Source organism: Gadus chalcogrammus, chromosome 8 (assembly GCF_026213295.1).
Source record: "Gadus chalcogrammus isolate NIFS_2021 chromosome 8, NIFS_Gcha_1.0, whole genome shotgun sequence".
NCBI classification, from domain to species: domain Eukaryota; kingdom Metazoa; phylum Chordata; class Actinopteri; order Gadiformes; family Gadidae; genus Gadus; species Gadus chalcogrammus.
The window spans coordinates 1,336,571-1,357,058 of record NC_079419.1 but is presented as its reverse complement, the minus strand read 5'-3'; the positions used below and the strand labels follow the sequence as shown (position 1 = coordinate 1,357,058).

General features: G+C 47.8%; 1 protein-coding gene across 1 annotated transcript; it reads right to left on the bottom strand.

Annotated features, from left to right (window-relative positions):
- Window positions 1–4: 4 nt before the first annotated feature.
- On the bottom strand, window positions 5–20,345 carry usp33 (ubiquitin specific peptidase 33). Its single transcript, XM_056596239.1, has 24 exons — window positions 20,196–20,345; window positions 17,060–17,155; window positions 16,821–16,874; window positions 16,555–16,617; window positions 13,661–13,810; window positions 12,835–12,949; window positions 11,981–12,050; window positions 10,735–10,848; window positions 10,418–10,496; window positions 9,183–9,675; window positions 8,918–9,058; window positions 8,049–8,164; window positions 7,089–7,261; window positions 6,247–6,317; window positions 6,005–6,038; window positions 5,841–5,886; window positions 5,512–5,692; window positions 5,237–5,363; window positions 4,562–4,731; window positions 3,725–3,806; window positions 3,451–3,559; window positions 2,488–2,590; window positions 1,932–2,000; window positions 5–1,667 (listed from the first exon to the last, which is right to left on the bottom strand). Exons 2-24 carry the CDS (start codon window positions 17,138–17,140, stop codon window positions 1,510–1,512), a joined length of 2,799 nt encoding a protein of 932 aa, XP_056452214.1. The 5' UTR covers window positions 17,141–17,155; window positions 20,196–20,345; the 3' UTR covers window positions 5–1,509.
- Window positions 20,346–20,488: the final 143 nt, after the last annotated feature.

The window sequence follows — 20,488 nt, the reverse complement described above, 5'->3', positions numbered from 1 at the left end:
CACTTCCGTAAATCTGCTACACGTTCGGTAGCAGCCATGTTTTCAATCCAGTCAACCAGTCGGGTGTGTGTGAGCCGATTGAACCGGGCTCATCAGACTGCAATACTGTACATTTTGGCCCCTGATAATAGTACAATGTTGCAGACTAATTAGCTTTTTGTAGTTTACACGATAACTCAAAGTCAGCAAAAATGTTCTCTGCACTCTTTGGTTATTATTTGCACCCATTATGGAGATCACATGTTTAAATAAATGGCTAACACAATGTATTAACACACACTTTAACATTTTAATCGTATCAGCGAGCAGAATGAGAACCAATTTATTGTCCTAAATGCAATATGGAATAGTGCAACATTCATTATTTATCCCTCGTCATCATTCAAATTTAGCAACACCATGCTCATATACAATGCCTTCAGATTTGTAATGAAAACATACATTTGGTTAAGTATTTGGAGCATTTACAATTGAGTGAAACTGTAAGTGTTACGATTATGTACACGTTTAATGGATAGCTTAGAATTTCGTTGTAGCTTACGGGAAGCACAGCTGGGGGTCTTGCTTGTGAATAAGTGTGGTCAAAACATGCATTCAGAACCGACCGTCACATTTTCTATAAAGGTAAATTCCACATCATAGTAAATTATACCCTAGTGGGATAAATAAGTAAGTGCTTGGAAACATTACCCATGTACTATTAAGTACTGGTACATTCAAATACAACCAGACATTACCCATGTACTACAAGTACTGGTACATTCAAATACAACCACACATTTGTGTTAGCATGCCACTTCGCCCATCTATAGAACATTGCAAAACACAACATTTCCCAAGACCACTTAGTATTTAGTCCCTTAATAATCTCAAGATTATTGTCAAGTGTCAGTGCTAGTCTGTCATTTTTCATTGGACAGTATTCTTATGCAACAGGAACGTTCGGTTCAATATACAGCAAGATGCAATGTGAATAATCATTATAAACAAAACTAGACAAATACACATATGCTCATTTGGTCAAGAATAAACTATGTTGGGCTTTCAATGGAATCATTAGCTGCACATTTATCGATGTGAAAGTTCAATGTTTGCGGTGTGGTAATCTCATACCCAGTCTTACTACTATGTTATAGCATAACTTCTGGGGGGAGACGAGATGAAACGCCCCATTCACCCAGATGTGAGCTAGTCTGGCGTCCGACCGAAGACGTTCATCTAAAGTCGGATTTGGCAGACTGTCTGGAAACATTCTAACACGTGGATACTACAGTCCTAATAAAAATTTAAGAGCGCTATTAACAGATATATACAACGGGACGTGAACCAATCGGCGGGCTCAGATGCGGTGTCTGGAGTTCAACGCCTGCCTCAAAGCGGTGGAGATGAGGTCCTTCCCTCCAATGCTTTTCAAATTAAAAGTCAAGTGCAAAACAAAAAGGTGGTTTAATTGTTAGTTGGTGAGTGTGGGTTCTCTCTGAGTGGGGAGGTGTCCCCGGGGTGGATCGGTCACACGGAGCGCGTCTCCCACTCTATCTTCTCCTCGGACTGGGACGACTCCGGCTCCTGGTGGCTGACGCTGGGCCGGACCGTCACCAGGGGACCGCCGCCGTGGATGGAGTGGAGGAAGTTCCACGTCTCCTCCGAGATCTGCCCCGAGTCCGCTCCTGAAGGGGTGAGTAGGATTAAAACACGGGCTTACACAAACCCCCGAGGCACCAGCCCAGCTTTGATTATCCCATGACTAAAAAAAAGGGACCGGCACCAGACAGGTTAATACAAGAATACAATACAAAAGCACATCGTTGGAGCTTTCACTTACAAAGCATTCATCAAAGACCAAGAATCACAATTATTTTTCAAACATACTGTAGTACGAGTTCAGATTGAGTCCACATTATGGGTTAGGAAAACAATAACTCAAACCGTACCTTGTTTAAGCGTCAGATGGCCATTCTTGTTCATTGCAATCTTGGAGTTGTCGATTTGCCCTGGTGGATCTTCAGAAGAATAAAGACGACAAAAACACATTTGCCATCAGTGTCAGTGATTGCAGCTCCACTATCTTGATCAATGGTAAACAACTGAAGGACCAAAGGAGAATACTTGATAAAAGCTCTCAAAGATTAATATTCATGGCGAGAGAATACGCGATTTTGGGAACATGCAAGCATACAAACCTGACATGGGTGAATTAAGCATGCTCTTTGAAGATTAATTCACATGAGCTCGTTGGATTTTCTTTCATGGGATTGGGTAGAATTTGCAATTTGGTAACTAATTAGATTATGAATGCAACATGAATTTTTTTTATCCAAATGTATCCTCATGCATGGAATAGAGCTACACAGTAGATGGTTAACAAGATAAGTAGGAAGTGTCCGAGTATATATATGACATCTACTTTCAAAAGGATATCAAAAAAACAATGGACAACCAATCAGGGTAAAGAAGGGGCGGAGCTTGCCATGCCCCCGGTCCACTTACCATTGTCCTTTCCTTTGACAAAGCCCTCCCACTCTCGGAACCACTGCATGCTGATGCAGTATATGACCACCGGAGACTCCTCCTCCTGGAAGGCCTTGTTCAGCTGGAGAGAGCGACAGCAGGAGGACGGGGGAGGAGGGGGGGGAGGAGGAGGGGAGTGGGGGGGAGAGAATGAAAAACAAGGGAGGGACATGAAGTGTGAGGGCAAAAAGGATTGAGAGGAGGACGGCATATGGGGGCTCTTATTGATTATATGCACTTTGAGTTCCAATTCAAGGCGCTCCTTTTCAAACAATCATGCCTCCCTCTCTCCCCCTCCCTCCCCCTCCCTCCCTTTCTCTCCCCCCCCCCCTCCCTCCCTTTCTCTCCCCCCTCCCTCTCCTCCTCTCCCCCTCACTCCCCCCCCTCCCTCCCTCCCTCTCTCTCTCTCCCTCCCTCCCCCCTCCTCCCTCATGTTCGGAGGGCATCTGGTGGACAGAGTCCGTCTCCCTGCATTAATGACGAACCTCTCATGGAACGCACACCTCTCCCCTCGGCCCCCCCCCCGGCGAGGAGCTGAAGTCACGTTAGTCATTAACAGATATTAACAAAGGGTTCGGTAATGACTAGTTTGCTATTCATTATGGCACCTTATAATAAAGTGTTACCTTATTAAGTTCCTTATGTTCTGATTTATCCACAAAAAAAAAAAGCAATAAATCCTTCTTTAGTATGACCAACACAACACTGGAAGCAGTCAACATGTAAACTGCTCTTTCCTTTAGGCCAGGCCGATGTGTTGAGGTGAATTGATATCACAACATCTTTATTTAACTATGGAATTGTAAAAGAAAAATAAACCTTAGCGATCTCCAGTCAGTAACGGTAACAAATCACACCCTTTGCGATTTTGCCAGTCGCGTTCTATGACGTTGCGATTGCGATTTGAATTCGCTTTGCGATTTGAATTCCCGCCGGACGTACCCGCACAAACATGTCCCGCTCCGTCCTGCGGCGCTTCTCGAGCCTCTCGATCTCCGTCTGGCAGGTGTGGCAGACGTACAGGTGGTTGACGGCAGGCCCTCCTCCGTACCTGGGGGGGGGGGGGGGGGGGGCAGCGGTCTCATTACCCGCTGCAGCATCAGCTCCAAACATCGGCTCAAGACAACAATCGGTATCGGTCATCGGTAAAGGCTGATGAAGAATAAACCTCGATACCGGAGGATCCCTACTCTCTACGTGTGCACTGGCGGGCTACCTGCTGTACAGGTGGTCCCACACGTTCTGCGGCAGCATCACCACCAGGTCGTCGATGCACGTGGCCTTGTTGGGGGGCACCCCTGGAGGACGCAAAAAGAAAATAGAAAAAAAGATGAATCCTCCAGCCAGGAGTACGCATGCACACACACACGAAACGTGAACCACCGGGATCCGGATCTGAACGCCGCTATGAGCTCGAGGAGCTCGAGGCCCTCGATGGAGATTCGTTAAAAGCCAAGCTCAGACGTCCAATCGGAGCCGGTGTGAACACTTAGACGTTGAGTCGTCTCCCAGACCGTGTTAACGCCTGCTGGGGCTGCCACAGAGATGGAGACCATTCCAATTTGCTTTCCCATGCCAAGTTCCGTTAAAATAAATAAATAATAATGAAATAATAAATATATATATAAAATAATAGAAATATATAGTAAAAAATAAATAGCATCATCTCAGCATCTCCTCTCTTCCCGCCATCCAGCAGTTTAAAGAGTCGTTCAGAGGGAAGGGAATTAAAGAAAAGCCTTTGAAGCCCGCCCAGTACTACTGGGAATAGGGCACAGCCTTCCTTCAACTTTCAAATCCTTTGCAAGGATCAAAGACAAAGCCGGGTGGGGGGAGAGGGAGGGGGGGGGGAGGGAGGGGGGGGTGGCTGGTGGCTGGAGGGGGGTGGCTGGAGGGGGGTGGTATGGGGTTGCTTGGCAGCACTGGCATTTTGGGGGGAGGACATGATTGTTGGGGAAGAGGGATAGAGATAGGGGAGATACGTTGAGGGGGGGGGGGGGTGACATGACAAATGGCTTTTTGGGAAGGGCATCTTGAGGTCTGCTGTAATCACCCCCGTGCGAGCAGAGGAAGTCAGTGTTGGAGATGGGCCCGGGCTCGGCGAAGGTCCTGAACTTGTTGAGCCACTGGCGGGACACGTAGAACTGCATCAGGCTGGGCTCCATCATGTTCATCAGCGCCGTCACCCGGCGCCGCTCCTTCACAGCCTCCTCGCTGCTCTTCCTGCCGCGGGACAGGACGCACACACACAGTGAGGCGTCAGGACGGGCGCACGCACACACACACAATGAGGCGTCAGGACGGGCGCACGCACACAATGAGGCGTCAGGACGGGCGCACACACACAATGAGGCGTCAGGACGGGCGCACGCACACAATGAAGCGTCAGGACGGGCGGGCGCACACACACTATGAGGCGTCAGGAAGGGGGCGCACGCACACACAATGAGGCGTCAGGACGGGCACACGCACACACACAATGAGGCGTCAGTGGCAGGACGCACACACACACACACACACACACACACACACACACACACACACACACACAGTGAGGCGTCCGCGGCACCGTGCACGTAAAGACCGTTCAGAGCGTAGCACGGAGAAATGGCAGCCGAGTTCAATCCGATTCATGAGGTCGGTTGTGAACAGCAGGGGCCCGCTAATGCACAATCACTCTCCGTCTGCGGCAGAGCCGACAGCTGGGGTCGGCCGGAACAACGCTCACTTGTAGAAGAGCACGTAGGCCTCGGCGTTCTGCACGCAGGACTCGGAGACCTCCGTCACGCTCTGGTCGTCAAACTCGTACCACAGGTTGTTGAGGTCGTTCCGGCAGTACGCGATGTAGTGGCCGCCTGGGACAAGGGGAAGAGGAGGTCAGGAACGACCCCCTGCACTGACGCGGGTCACACGGACAAACGCTCCGATTACGGGAGGGGCCGGGCCACTGACCGCCTCCCGTCGTGTGCGTGTGCGTGTGTGTGTGTCGCCGTGCCGACTCACTGCTGGCGGTGCCGTGGTGACAGATGACGGACAGCAGGTCGTACGAGGTGGTCTGCGCGGCGCTGTCCTTGCCCAGGAAGGGCTGCAGGTCCAGGCCGTCCAGGGGGAAGGACACGTGGGTGCCGATCTTGGTGGAGAACATCAGCTCGTGCCGGAAGCGCTTCAGGTGGATGCACAGGATCTGTGGCGGCAGGAGCCGATCGCGAGAGGAGGGAGGCGTCGAGGAGAACGGTGAAACGATGTGAAACAGTGAAATGACCCGGTGTGGGCTTTTTGTTGCAGCAACAAAACATTAAAAAAAAAAGAATGACTCTAGAGGCTTTGCATACCTCGGGCAAACTCTGTACTTTGCAGAATTTGACTCCGTTTCGTAACCTAAATAAGGACAAGAAAAAGGAAACGGGTTCAGAGAAATGTTAAGAGTGGGTGTTCGAGATTCAGTTTCATTGTTTTTCAACCGTGATCGTTTAATTTGTGCTGGAAAAACACTCACTTCTTGCACTTTTCACAGCTGTACATGTTGTCCCCTAAAATACACAGAAACAAAGAGTCAAGTGTCTAATATAAGGTGACACTTTATTAATCCCCGGAGGAACAAGAGGAAGGAAAACTAAGCTGCTACGACCACCGGCTGTCTGGGACGGGCAGCGGCAGCCATATGGTTCTCCCGCTGTCAAACAACTAGAACCCATCATCTACGACGGTATTCATTAACACAAACCTCTGCTTTCTTACCTTTTAGTTCATCCCTGGCAAAGAAGGCTGCGAGACAATCCTGTAGCGTGACTACTGGACCCCAGAACCAGCTAGAACAGAATAAAAAGCCAATAAGTACTGAGAACTCAACCCTCCAGAGCTGAATAATTGGTAAATTGGTTCCAATAAGAAAAAGTGGAAGTTTCCTGGTCAAGACACAGTGGAATTCTAAGTGCTTTCTTTGGGAGTGAATAAGCAGGCTAGCCCGGGCCTTCATCTCACTACTCTGACATTATGTTTAATCTCTTTAAGCTCCGTTTAGGCAGACGAAGGGCAGGTAATGGACTCTTTCAGAAAGTGGTGTCAAAGTAGGGTAAGAAGGTAACTCATGGGTGGGTATATGCATTATGATATGCATTTAATTACAGACAACATGGAATTAGAATGGACATTCTGAACCGTAAGCTTAATTAAACACTTTTACTATTCACCCATTCAGCAAAATGCACCGACAACATATTTAATTGTAGAAAGAAAGGTTGTCACATTGTTCCCGTGCCATGACCCATGTGTTACTGGGGTACTACTTGGCTTTGAATCATTCCACATCATTTTAAAGTGTACCATACCCTCAGCGTACACACATTTCCATCGGGTACTTAATAATTAACGAGCCCCCACTGAGCACGATGAGCTGCACCCGTGTTCAGCAGCTCGCAATGATGGGTGACGTCAACAACAACAGCAGCAAGAACAACGACAACAACAACAACAACAACAACAACGACGACGACAAAAACAACGACGACGATAACAACGACGACGACGACAATTACAACAACAACAACAACAGCACCAAGTGCCCCAGTGGAGGCAGGTACCTCTTGATGTATTCCATGACGAAGGAGATCCAGCCTTGGGGCGCGTAGGCCTCCCCACAGGAGCCCGCCTTGACCAGAGACGTCTGGTGGGTGGACGAGTGCAGCTTGGCCAGGTCCTCCTTCCCCGGGATGGGCAGGGAGATGTCCTGGAAGTTCTCCAGGGTCACAGACACCTGCCGTGCGTGCAGAGGGACGAGGAGTGAGGAGAACAAGATCAGCCATGATGTCCTGTTTCCATTAACACAGAGCCATGTTCCCTTCAATTGATAACCGTGTAGTTTTCAATGTCAATATAAAAGTATTTAATATTATTATGCATATTATTACTAATACTACAATATGTACATCTTAGTATTTTCATGTAATGAAAATGTAATGCATTTCCTTCAAATGACTATATAAAATAATCTAACTAGAATTATTCAATTTGATCTAATTTATTCATATATTCATTCCACTCAAATCCAATCGGTGCCGTGCAGAATTCCCTGCGTTACCGTGGTCAATAATACATGTACATTGCCTGGACCCATTACGGCTACACGTCGAGTTCCCCCGCCCACCCGGCCATGTAGGCGTCCATCTATTATGACCGGAGGCTATGCCCGGGCGTGACCAGAGGCGTCCTCTTCTGGAGGTCACGTTGCGACGCCAAGCTCTTACCCGGTCGCAGGTGAGGCCAGCTCTTACCCGGTCGCAGGTGAGGCCAGCTCTTACCCGGTCGCAGGTGAGGCCAGCTCTTACCCGGTCGCAGGTGAGGCCAGCTCTTACCCGGTCGCAGGTGAGGCCAGCTCTTACCCGGTCGCAGGTGAGGCCAGCTCTTACCCGGTCGCAGGTGAGGCCAGCTCTTACCCGGTCGCAGGTGAGGCCAGCTCTTACCCGGTCGCAGGTGAGGCCAGCTCTTACCCGGTCGCAGGTGAGGCCAGCTCTTACCCGGTCGCAGGTGAGGCCAGCTCTTACCCGGTCGCAGGTGAGGCACTGCACCGCGCTGACGATGGTGCCGTCGAAGATGTCCGTCACCACGCTGCGATACTTCTTCTGGCGCTTGTTCTTCGGGGGGTTGAAGGAGGTCACCGCTGGTGGGAAGGCAACGGCGACAGACATTCAGGGACAGTCGTTGGAACGGCTCCGTAGCCGTCTTTACTGGATGTTTTTATTTTATTTGAGTGTAATTGTTTTGTTGTTGACCTACATGTGTAAATTAGCCGCGTGGCTCACTGACACATTTACATTGAAGTGCACATTTTAATGTTAATGGGGGTGTACTTTTCTTGAAAAATAAATCTTAACTACACTAGTGCCCGCAGTGCCCGTTCCAAAAACGTATGAAACTGGCCCCTTGCTTGACCTCTGGTATGACAGCTTTCATACCAGAGCGCTCATCCACACAACTTCACACTCAACACTCAACTGCACTTCCTTCGCTCCTCTGCCAAACACCCACTAAGTGTGAAGTCTTCCGGCTGAACGGTCGTCGAGATAGTCAAAAGACAGACACACAGAGAGTACCTTGATTTTAGTTAGATGGAATATAAAAATGATAAAATCACCCATATCTTTGAAGTGCGCAATCAAACATGACTTCCATAACTATATTACTGTGGCATTGGTTGAATTGACTGCCAAGTCAAGTAAATGGTCAGGGATTTGCTATGCCTCGCAACCAATTGGCGCCAATCAGAAATTCCATGCAATATTCCCTGGTTCACCAGAGATGGCGCTATCCCCTTTGTTCGATTTATAAAACATGGTTACTCTTTAACTTCTTCAGGAAATGATTCTGAAGGCTCTCACGGCCCACTTTGCATAGTTTAACTGCCGCCTGGTACCTTTTTTGTGTGCAGAGTTGAGGTTGGGCCAGACGGAGGAGGCTTTCGGCGGGCTGCTGGAGAGTTTGGGATGGTGTCCTTCCATGGGGACGGGAGACTGTGGCCGGGTGGTGCTGGACACCTGGATGTCCTGGAATGACTCTGCAGCAGGGAGGAGCGAACGGGTCGTACTTGAGCTTCAAGATCAAGACCAACCCGCGTATGAAGACCTCCAAAACGGCTCGGCCAACGGTGAAGCACGCAACCCATCGGACCGCTAGCTCACCTGTGTTGTTGCCTTGGACCTTGAGCGCCCCCTGGCTGCAGATGAAGGACGTGTTCTCGTTGGTGGTGGCGGCGGCGGCGGTGTCGATGTCCTTGTCCAGGTCGGCGCCCATGTCCCCGCCCCCGCTGACCCCGGAGCGGTACGCGTCGTTGATCATGTTCTTCTCCTTCTGCCACGAGCGGTTGGCCGTGACCTCGTCCCGCTCGGGGACCAGCATCTCCGCCTCGTTGGCGTTGTCGTCCGCCGCCGGCCGGTCCGCCGTGGACACGCCCACCACGCCGCCGCCGCCGCCCTGCGCCTCGCAGTCGGCGCGTTCGCTGCTGCCGCAGGACTCGCACGACTGGAAGTCGTTCTCCGATTGGCTGCGGTTGTCGTCCTCGGGGCCGTCGTCCCCGGCGACGCCGTTGGATTGGTCATCGCTGGGCTCCGTCTGGGTCTCCTTCAGCTCCTCGTGGAGCTGGTCCATCAGGCAGCGCAGGAACTCCTGCGAGTCCTGGACGCACGCGAGGGGAAACAGACCCACGGCCGCTTAAAAACTCATCTGTGGTTTCAAATTGCTCGGAAAAGTAAAGAAAACGATTTGGCTCATCTTTCACAAAGCAATCATCTCCAAAAGCAAAAGAGTCCCGGCGAACGACTGTAGAATGCAACATCAGGATAGTTTTACATAATGAAAGCAGGTCTTCCAAGCTTGAGAGAGTCAATTCTCTTCCAGAACCTCGAGTGTATTCGTCTTTCACACAAATCTTTGCAGCAGTTCAATCTGACAAGGCATGACGAGTTAACAGACTGTGCTTAGCGAAATGGAACCGGGCCAAACCAGGAGTACTGTCAAGGCTTTCATAATACAGCTTTTGAATTGTTTTGCTTTCGTGTGTGTATGTGCATTCGTGCGTGCGTGCGTGCCTCAGTGGCTTTGCAGTTGCACAAGTAATTATCTTTCAGACGAATCCTCTTATCGGGACTGACTCAATCTTAAACTAAAGAATAGTTCGATACATGGATAAAAGATAACAAAGTGCATACCGGCTGGCTTCTCCTTCTCATACTAGCAATAAACATTGTACATGCAATACAAATAGAGCAGACAGAAGTATTGAAAGTGCCAATGCCTAACATCACTGGCAACTGGAGAGAAACCTGGTCAAACCTCTGCATATCAAACAGACCCCACGCTACGAGCCACACAAGTGATGGCCACCTTGCCCTTTCCTTTGTGCCTGTACTGCACCCACCTGCTGGGAGTACCCTCTGAACATGGGGTTGATGGACTTGATCCCTTGGAACAGATTGGTCGGGACCACATAGGAAGGCCTGCAACACAGCAACGGCAAAACTCTGAGCACAGATGGCGCAGCCAAGCGTTTCACACAGAGCGTCTCCGTGCCAAAATAGAAGACTACAGAAGGGCCAGATTACGAGAAGCTGATAAAGGCAACATCATGTCAGCGCTGCACAAGCCCTTTGTTTATCCACTTGTCAAGAGTGAAAGATATCGATGCAATATGAGAGAGCAAGTGCGAGAGAGAGAGAGATAGAGATAGGGACTGACCTGTTCTTGTGCCAGAGGTCTGACACTAGTTTCTGGTAGCTTTTGCACAGCGCAGGCTTCTTGTCAGTCCTCACTAGGCCACCACATTCAAGGAAGAACTGTGTCAACGGCGGACTGTGGCAAACAGAAGATCAAGAGAAAGGGTTCATATGTGGCCACGAAGCATTCGTTAGTTACAGGTTTCTGTTCTCAGAAAACGCTGCAGGGTTCATGTCCATGACAGAGGCACGTCACCTTAATCCAGCGAATATTCATTAATTTTTATTTTACGACAAAGCAAAATTGCCATCCCGTTGCACGAATGAGATCAGGAATACTGAGTTTCAGATTGTGTTCCACTGCGTGAGTCGTCGTTAACGAAAAGGAATCAGGTAAAAGAAGGATCTAAATGGAATACAAATCGCAGAGCCTCACAAGCTGTCGAATGGGACAAAACTGGGCACCGAGAGCGCGCGCGCGCACACACACACACACACACACACACACACACACACACACACACACACACACACACACACACACACACACACACACACACACACACACACACACACACACACACACACACACACACACACACACACACACACACACACACACCAACCGCAGACATCAGAATGCAGAAGCTCCGGAAAAATGGTCTCTTGTGACTTTGTTTCCACGGTATCCTATTTTTAGTCTGTTTTGAATTTCATAAGAGCCAATTCTGGCACAGATCCCGTTCCCGTTTTAATCTTCTATTCAGGCTGTGCAATACACACCTGCCTTTAGAAACCTTTTACCGATGCTCAACAGGTCCCTGCACATATGTTCAGTGGATGCCCTGGGTCCCTCCCGGCAAGAACAAATAAAATAAATGCACGATCAAAAACGTGCTGGCTGGGAGAGGCCTGGCCGTGAAGGAGATGAAACAGACGGCCCAGGAAGAAAGAGTTGGCTGGTTCATTTGTAACTGAAGATCCTACAGGGAGACACATTTAAACGGACCAACACAGCCCAGCTCCAATGCTGCACTGCGGATACCCCCAGTGGGGCAACATTTGAAGTGAACCCGACGGCGGCCATTTTTCCCCAGTGGTAAAGCAGAAAGCGCTACAACGCAGGCTGAACTAATAAGAAATTCAAAAGGGAATCCAGAATCCATGATTGAAATAGTGTGGTAGTAGATTCAAGGGTTGAAGAGAGGCAAGAGTTATATGGAGGGAAAATAGCAATCATAATAAGAGAACTTATCAAGCGGTCTCACCAGTTGGACAGGGCTTGCAGCGCTGCGTTCATGTAGCAGGTGTTGCCAATGTTCTTCAACCCGGTCAAACCTAAAAAAAGGAGCGAGGAAGAAAAAGAAAAGTCAATCCTCTTAAATCCAAACGCTAGATGGATGCACACAAGGGCTGCATGGTCCTTTTGCAGCCATGACTCAACTCACTCCACCGAATGAAAGCATAATGGAAAAACCCTAAAGTGCAATATGAAAACAAATCTTCATTATTGTACTGTAGGAGCAGTCCACCATCTTTCCTAAAGCCTCACCTTTTCTTGAACTTTAAATCACTAATGCTACAACTGAAACACAGCACCCAGATGGAGAACAACAAACTCTCTACGACTTCTCACAAAAAGCAAGTTGATGTTAGGGCTGCTCGATTATGGAAAGATATCATAATCACGATTATTTTGGTCAATATTGAAATCATGATTATTCAAACGATTATTTTTTGGAGTTTGAAAACATGATGTACTTATTCAGCATGTCTCTCCCAAAAAAAACTTTGTAACTGAGAACTTTGAATTATTCACCTTAAAAAAATACAGAAAATTCTTCAAAAAGAAAATGAAAATGTTAAAATCTAAAAAATACGGATATGTAACCGGCTGTTCTTTCTATAAAAAATGTAATGAAAAGAAAATAATAAAAAAAAATCAAAAACTCGATTATGTTACTTTTGTGATCGTTTGACGCTAAAATCGAAATGGCGATCAGAATATCGATGAATGGCCCAGCCCGAGTTGATGTGCGGTCAAACTGTACTCGTGTGGCGGCGACCATGACAGTGTCACTAATCAGTGTTCACCAGCGCGGGGGTCCGCTGCAGCCCTCACCTCTGGTCCGTTGCTCGTCGTCCTCCTCCGTCTCCATGTCCAGGTCGTCGCCAGCGCCGTTAGGGGAGGGCAGCCGCAGGGAGGCGGGGCTTCCAGGGGCCCGACCGCCATTCTCCTGCACACACACACACACACACACACACACACACACACACACACACACACACACACACACACACACACACACACACACACACACACACACACACACACACACACACACACACACACACACACACACACACCGGTCAGAAGATGTGGACGTAGATATGGTAATATCCACATGCTGTGTAATGCAAGTGTAAATGTTATCTTTATCCGACACTGACTTAGGGACAGACTGCTGTTAACAACCAACAGAAATAATTATGGCCGTTTCCACAGCGTTATAAGAGTTATATAACCGCACTACGACAAAACACACAACAGAAAAACAACCTCTCATAAATACTGATGGATGACGAGGAATCCGACGCTCAGAGTAAGAACTGTGCACGGCGTTGCCCCGCACTGTGCAATGAGCCAGCACAGTTGGCTCATCAAAATAACGATCCGCAGCCCGTGTTTACGCTTGATTAAAAAGGCTATAGTGGATTTTCAATTATAGATATTACCTTGATGCGTTTTTTATTATTTCCATTCATCTTATCAATTTTCAACACTGGACGCTGAAATTCTTTCAGAACTAAGCTCTGAAAGAAACAAAACATCAGTGACTATCTCTTATCTTATCTTAGCTCAAGCATTTAAGCCCTCCTTGGCAGCCACGGAGAAACCTCCCCTAGGACAGAGGTATTGATGTGCAGCGTGGAGGCGTGTTCCTCACCGGAGTGGCGCCCTGGGGGGACGGGAGGGTCCTGCCGTCGGCCAGGGGGGACCCGGGGCCCAGCTTGCGCTCCAGGAACACCTCCTTGCTGCAGGCGTAGCACCACACTCGCAGCGTGGTCAGGTTCACCGTCAGGTTGTGGCGCGTCTCCTGCACACCGGACAAACGCTTTAGCAACGTGCTGCTTAGGACCAACCAACACCGTGGGATCTGATTTCATGGAAATGTGTTTCAGTGACATCCATGCGGCTCACTTTAGTCGGTTTAGAGGGGGTCGTTAGGGGAGATGAAAGAGAAACGCCTTTAGGAATCGGGATGGGATTTTCGGTGGCGCGGCAGTCGACAGTAATCACTGGGTTTGACTCCCCGCCAAAAAGTTCTGGTTTCAGCCCAAATGTCCTAATCCTACCTTTAAGCCTCCACAAGCAAGATGCCAAATCCCATACCTGCTCCTCAATTACACGTCTTCTGCACTCCAGTTGATATGAATAAAAGCATCAGAGCTTTTATGTTTATTATTTAAAATGTGCCTTAAATCCACCTTTGGCTTGACGGCCTATCTAGCCACATTTGCATGTGTGGAGCCCATTAATGCCTATTCAAAGCATAGTGGTTTTCCTCTAGTCAAATAACCTGCCAATGCATCGATTGACCGCAACCCGACAGCGTGTCACCCGGGTTCAGACTCTGGTGCCTCAAAGGACAAAAGGAGACAGGTGGGGGGGTGGGGGTAGCACAAGTGCTGAACCTGGTCTTTCTGCTGTCCCACCGGGGGTCCAGACAGACAGACAGACACACTGACCCACAGATGGACGGACGGGCAGGCCAGAACGGGAGCAGTGGAAGATTGTGGAAGCAGCATGACATGCATTATTCAACAGGGTCTGCATTGTTGGCAACTCGCTCTGCCAGGCCGAGATGAGGCCCCCCCCCCCCCCCCCCCCCCCCTCACCCCCCCTCACCCCATCTCCTTGTTTCAATCATTAATGAATGAGCTGTAAGCTGCAGCTAATGTTATCTTCTTCCCTCTTTGGGTTTTGCCTAACCGCAACCTGTAAGAAACGGAGCCCAAGTCTGTTTGAGCATAAATGCCTGACAACAAATGCAACATAAATGATGAAAGCCGCTGCCTCATGCTTTGTGGTTGTCTCTTCAAGCGTGGGGATGTACAAAACGCAATGCTCAGCGTTTGCAGATGACTAATCACAGGCCACTCCGAATGCGACTGAACAGTGTAGCGTTGCTCTCAGGCAGTGACCTACCCTCACAAGAGGAGAGATTAAATGCTCCATTAGACTAACAAGGGTATCACCGTCTGAGCTAAGCCCAAGGTTCTTCATCATTACAGTAGTCCAGAGAGTCAGTAATTAAATGCTGCACAAAAGTAAATCTGGCTTCGCGTCTTTTAGAAGATGAGACAGATTGCGTGTTTTCACCCTGTGCTCACAGACTGCTCCTGATTGGAGGACTCAATGAACAGCACTAAGAAGCTCTTGAATATCAGCCAAGGATATTACGAGTCATTTTGGAGCTCGTAACTTGTGTTGCTGTAAGGACATGGGCTCTCGCACAGCAGCAGGTTAACTGGGCAGATACGGCTGGGATCACTCATCAATGAGGCTTTATTCCTCTTCTTTTTAAGATTTTGTTTTGTTTTTTTGCAGCCGACCCGCGGATCACGTTCGTTCTGAACCGAGGGGGGTGATCCATTGCACCAGCAGCAACTTGGCAGTTCAAAAGAAGTCACAACATTTCCAACTCGAGGCCGCATAGGCCTCACACCCCCCGTGTGTGGAGAAGAAAGCCAGAACGAGCACCACAACACACGCACAGAGCTGTGCAGCACACACCGGCACTGGGCTGCGGTAGAGAAACGCAACGTCGACTTTTTGTGAAACGAGTTGCACAACATTTTTAAAGGTGTAACCCAGAGGAGGGAAAGATGGCCAGGCTGCTCTGTGAAGAAAGCAGGCTCCGAGCCATGTGTTAGAGAGCAGAGAATGAGGAGGAGGGTGTGGAATACTGTGTCAATGTGCTAGCACGTCCTCCTGGAGGAGCTCCCTGGGGAGACAGAATTCATTATGGATGATCCAAGGCCGGCCAATTCTGCCAAGAAACCCCAAATCCAACATTTGAACTGCTCAAACTAAACGTGTGTGTGTGTGTGTGTGTGTGTGTGTGTGTGTGTGTGTGTGTGTGTGTGTGTGTGTGTGTGTGTGTGTGTGTGTGTGTGTGTGTGTGTGTGTGTGTGTGTGTGTGTGTGTGTGTGTTGCCTGAACCACTAGTATCTCTCTAATGGCAGAGCAGAGTCCTAAAATGATGGATATAATGCTGGAGGCTAAGAGTCCCTCTTCTGAACTCACGAGAATATTCCCTTGTTTTAAATCGTATGTGGAACATCTCATGCTATAGACAAAACACTACTACGACGAACAGTTGAGTTCTTCTGCGGCCAGTAGATAAGTGGCCTTTGGCCCATCTTATCACCCCACAGCAGCACTTCAACAACTTTGGCTGGGCGATTAATTGAATTTCGATCTTGATTTTCGGTTATATTCCCTAATATAATCGAGTTTTCGATATTTATAAATTTTTCTATTAAATGTTTTATAGAGAGTGCAGCTGGAACAGCTGGATACATATCGGTACATTATTTTAGATTTAAACATTTTCTTTTGGACCATTTTGTGTATTTTTTTAAGGCGAAATTTCAAAGTTACTAAGTGTTTCTGGGAGAGACATGCTGAATAAATACATTATGTTTTCAAACTCAAAAAAAATCGGTTGAATGATCGTGATTTCAATACTGACCAAAATAATCGTGATTATGATTTTTTCCATAATCGAGCAGCCCTATCAACAACAACAACATGTCTGAGTCCGGGAGGTCTTACCTGGGAGTGGACGGTGCTGTGGTCGGCGTGCGACTCCCCACATCCGACATACACACAGCCGTTCTGCAGACGAAGCACCAGGGCACACAGATAGAGAGAGGGGCTGTTAGAGAACACTTCACCACACTGTTAGCTCACAAAACCAACGACAGCACTGTGGTGTGAAGCCAACAGAGGACCCGAATATATATTTGACCACACTGATGACTTGTCTTTCAGCTCAACAAAATACAAATAATAAATCGAAAATAGATAGTGTGACTTACCTCCAGACACGCCCAGAGATTTGGTCCACCAACTTTGCAGTCTTGACACTGGCCCTAAAGAGATAAAACATTAGGATAAGGAAGGATCAAATTCCACAATTCCGTATTCCTTAAGTACAACAAGCTCCAATGGGCCGAATGGACATCAAGTAGCAGCAAACAGTGTGTGTTTGTTTGTGCGTGCGTGTGCGTTCTACAGAAGCGGAACCATGAGGTATAGCCACAGAAAGGCGACTCACATGGGACTTCTGAATGAGTTCCTCCTTGGTGATCTCCCCGACGCACTCCAGATGGGGGCAGTCTCCCTGTGCAGGTGGCATGGCTCACCGATCACCCTGGAGACAACACCAGAGACACGATCAGAGGGCGTCGGTGAGGAGGACAAAGAGGCACAGAGGGAGGCTGAAGAAAAATGGCTCAATTGTTGGTACAAACTCGCGGGGAGCAAAGTTTGAGATGCACCGACCATGTGATAATCTTCATTGAATTGAATCCCAAATGAAAATGTAGAAAGATGATAAAAGAACCAAGTAAAAAATATATGATAAAGTGTAGAAACTTTAATGGATAGTTTCAGCAATACCAATCCCCTTTGCTATCCTTAATGCACAGTTACACAGGCATGCATATCGGAAATCCATGGCTTGCACTTGACTTCACTGGAATTTTTATCAGCCAACACGTGTTGCAACGAGGAAAATGAAGAACATAGCAGACTAGTGTGACCCCCTTTTACATGTGGTGTCAACAACAGGAACTACATCCTGTACTCAAATCCGACAGGCTGAAGCCTGAGATGGGAGATAGACTTCAAAACAACTGTGTCACTGTGTTGCAGTCCCCGGAAGAACATTGCACTATAGTTAAGACATTGTAAAAAAAAAAAGAAAACACAACGTCAGCAGGAAAGACTTGCTGAGACACAATATGACTTGGGGCTAATATTCCATTTCTCATCGCTGTCAAAGGGGGAAATCTAAAAATAAATGCTGGCGATGGAAATCTGTCGTTTAAATCAGATGTTCCCAAGCATTTTGGTTAAACAAATATTCAGCACCCCTTAACCAGGGAATATATATACACAAGTAACCACCACAAATACTACAGAAAGTACACACCAACTGCCGTACACACTCAAGGTTGATTATTTTAAACTTTTATTTAATATCATCTAATGACCCTCAAAAGATGACTCGCTGTACCTCGAACCAAAGCCCCCCAGGGCGGGAAACCAAAGACCAGACTTGCACGCACGAGGTTCTTCCTGTGAATGGAGCAGAGGGGAGGACTCTCTGTTCTGTACCTAAACTAAGCCTCCCGCCAGCTCATAAAGACAAAAGCTATGATACAGAGATGAGAGGAGACAATAGATGTGTGAGGAGGACGAGTATTGCGCCAGTAGAGCTATGGCTACCAGCAAGAGACACAGCAGCCATCCCTGGGGAGTCGAGCCATGACTCATCATGTGGGCCCTGTTTTCAGTGAGCATCACACCGGGGGACCAAAGCAGATGTGCTGCTAAGGAGACGAGGGGCTGGCTGTTGGAGGCGAGCGCAGGGACACAACGCAATGCAGAGATTAGGGAGGTGACAATATTTCGTGCCACGAAATATCGCAACATTAAAACGTGACGAAAAGCGTTGTTGAGACGAAAAAATGGTCCGCAATAACATTTGTTTTATTTTTCATACTTTATCTATGGACATAACATTTTCAATTAATAGACTGAGAACAACTTTTTGTTTTTTGCCATTTATGACAAGATGATTAGTCTATACCATGTAACTATAACAGATCTTGTTTACAATTTCATAAGCCCCCCAGCCATGGCAACGCAGGCCTTGAGCCTGACCCCATCTCTCCACTGTTCCTTGAGAGCAAACATCACTGACTTAGCTGAAGACGGGTTCAGGGGAAGGCCGAATGCTGTATAGGCTGTATAGCGTCTGGATTCATTTCATTATAGAGGAAACACATTATTGGATGTAGATTGTTGGCAATCCTCATAAGTTCCCGAAAAGCAATTGAAAGACTTGAGTGTACTAACATTTTACTACGAGCGATTACGTGAGCGATAACGTGAGGGATAACAAGATCAGCTTGGGACACAAAATGACAGCGGGATCAGCACAGGCTCCATTACAGCCAGGTCAAGTCCAGTCTTGCAGAAATCGATAAGCCTGCCTGTCCTGTTGGGTCATCTGCATCTATTGCACAATCCTCTCACTTGTCAACTAGTTACATAGTACATTACGTCTCTCTCTATTGCACTTCAGAGCTGTAGATAAACACGGCTATTGGAGTAATCTCATCCTCAAGGCACTGAGAAATAAAGCAAAACAAAACAAAAGGCATATCAGTATGAAGACCCCCCCCACACACACACACACACACACACACACACACACACACACACACACACACACACACACAGTAAGGCTTTGGGCTATAGACAATTAACCAACAACAGTCTGACTCAGCTACAAGTGTTGAATTATGTTTCAACCAAATATGTCGTTCCGATATGCTACACATATGGCTGAGGCTTAAACATTAAAGACAAGCAAACCCATTAACCAAGAGAGGTCAATGGCTATAACACATCATTTCCTTGAAGGAGACCTTCCTTCACTCTATTGAGCTTTGACACTCAACGCCTAGGGATATATTTATTCTCGTGTCCCAATGGCACTGTAGGAACAGCTTTGGGAAGAACAGACTCATTTTCCTTTACATACTTTAACAAAGCAGGGTTACGGTAATACTTCGGCAATTGTGCTAGACCCAGGCTCAACTTGTAAGGACACCTAATGCAGGAGACGACAGCGCATGTTCACAGTACCTCGTCACTAGGCTAACATCGGTTGCTAGCGGATGCCAGCCAAACACTGACATGTATCGTCACGTTGGTACCCAATAGCAATTGAATTCGACAGCGAGCACATTGGGTAGTACTCATACTGCCTGTGCAACTCACACGAGTGATAAAGATGAACACACATTGCCTTTTGGAGTTGTAACTGCTACCCGTAACGAGCTGTCAGAGAGACGTCATGGACTAGCCCTGGTCAATGTCGACCGCTGCCTGTGTTAGCCCATGGCTAGCGGTTTCCAGTGATCGGCCATCTAGCCATGGCAATATAAACAAGACTACGTATCTGCTGGGAATAACAAAGGGGTAAACTTGGTTATCCCACTACAATTGCCCAACCTCTACGAGCTACTTTCAGTTAGCCATTGCTGGCGTTATCAGCCATAACGTGAGGTATTAGCTTGATATAACCGTGCATAGCATGGATTAGTGACTCTGCGATATAACGACCAGCAGTTGTTGCTACTACATCCGCAAAACGTGGTTATCACCGCATCCCTTACCTGCAGATATGTGAGCGATTGCTGAATTTGATCGGGGTTGATATGATTGTCCAAATGTGCCAAGACAAGCCTAAAGATGCATGTTGTAAAGAGCGACCATTCACGTCTACCGTTCGCTCTGCTGGACTTCCAGGTGACGCTCGTATTGACTCCGCCCCTTTCCGGTCTGTGACAGAAAATGTACATGTGCTGCTCGCCGGCAGATTTATTACTTCGTATTTTCTTTATTTTAACATTGAATCATTTTTTAAAAATCACTATAAATCAAAAAGGAGTCTTTTATAATATACTGT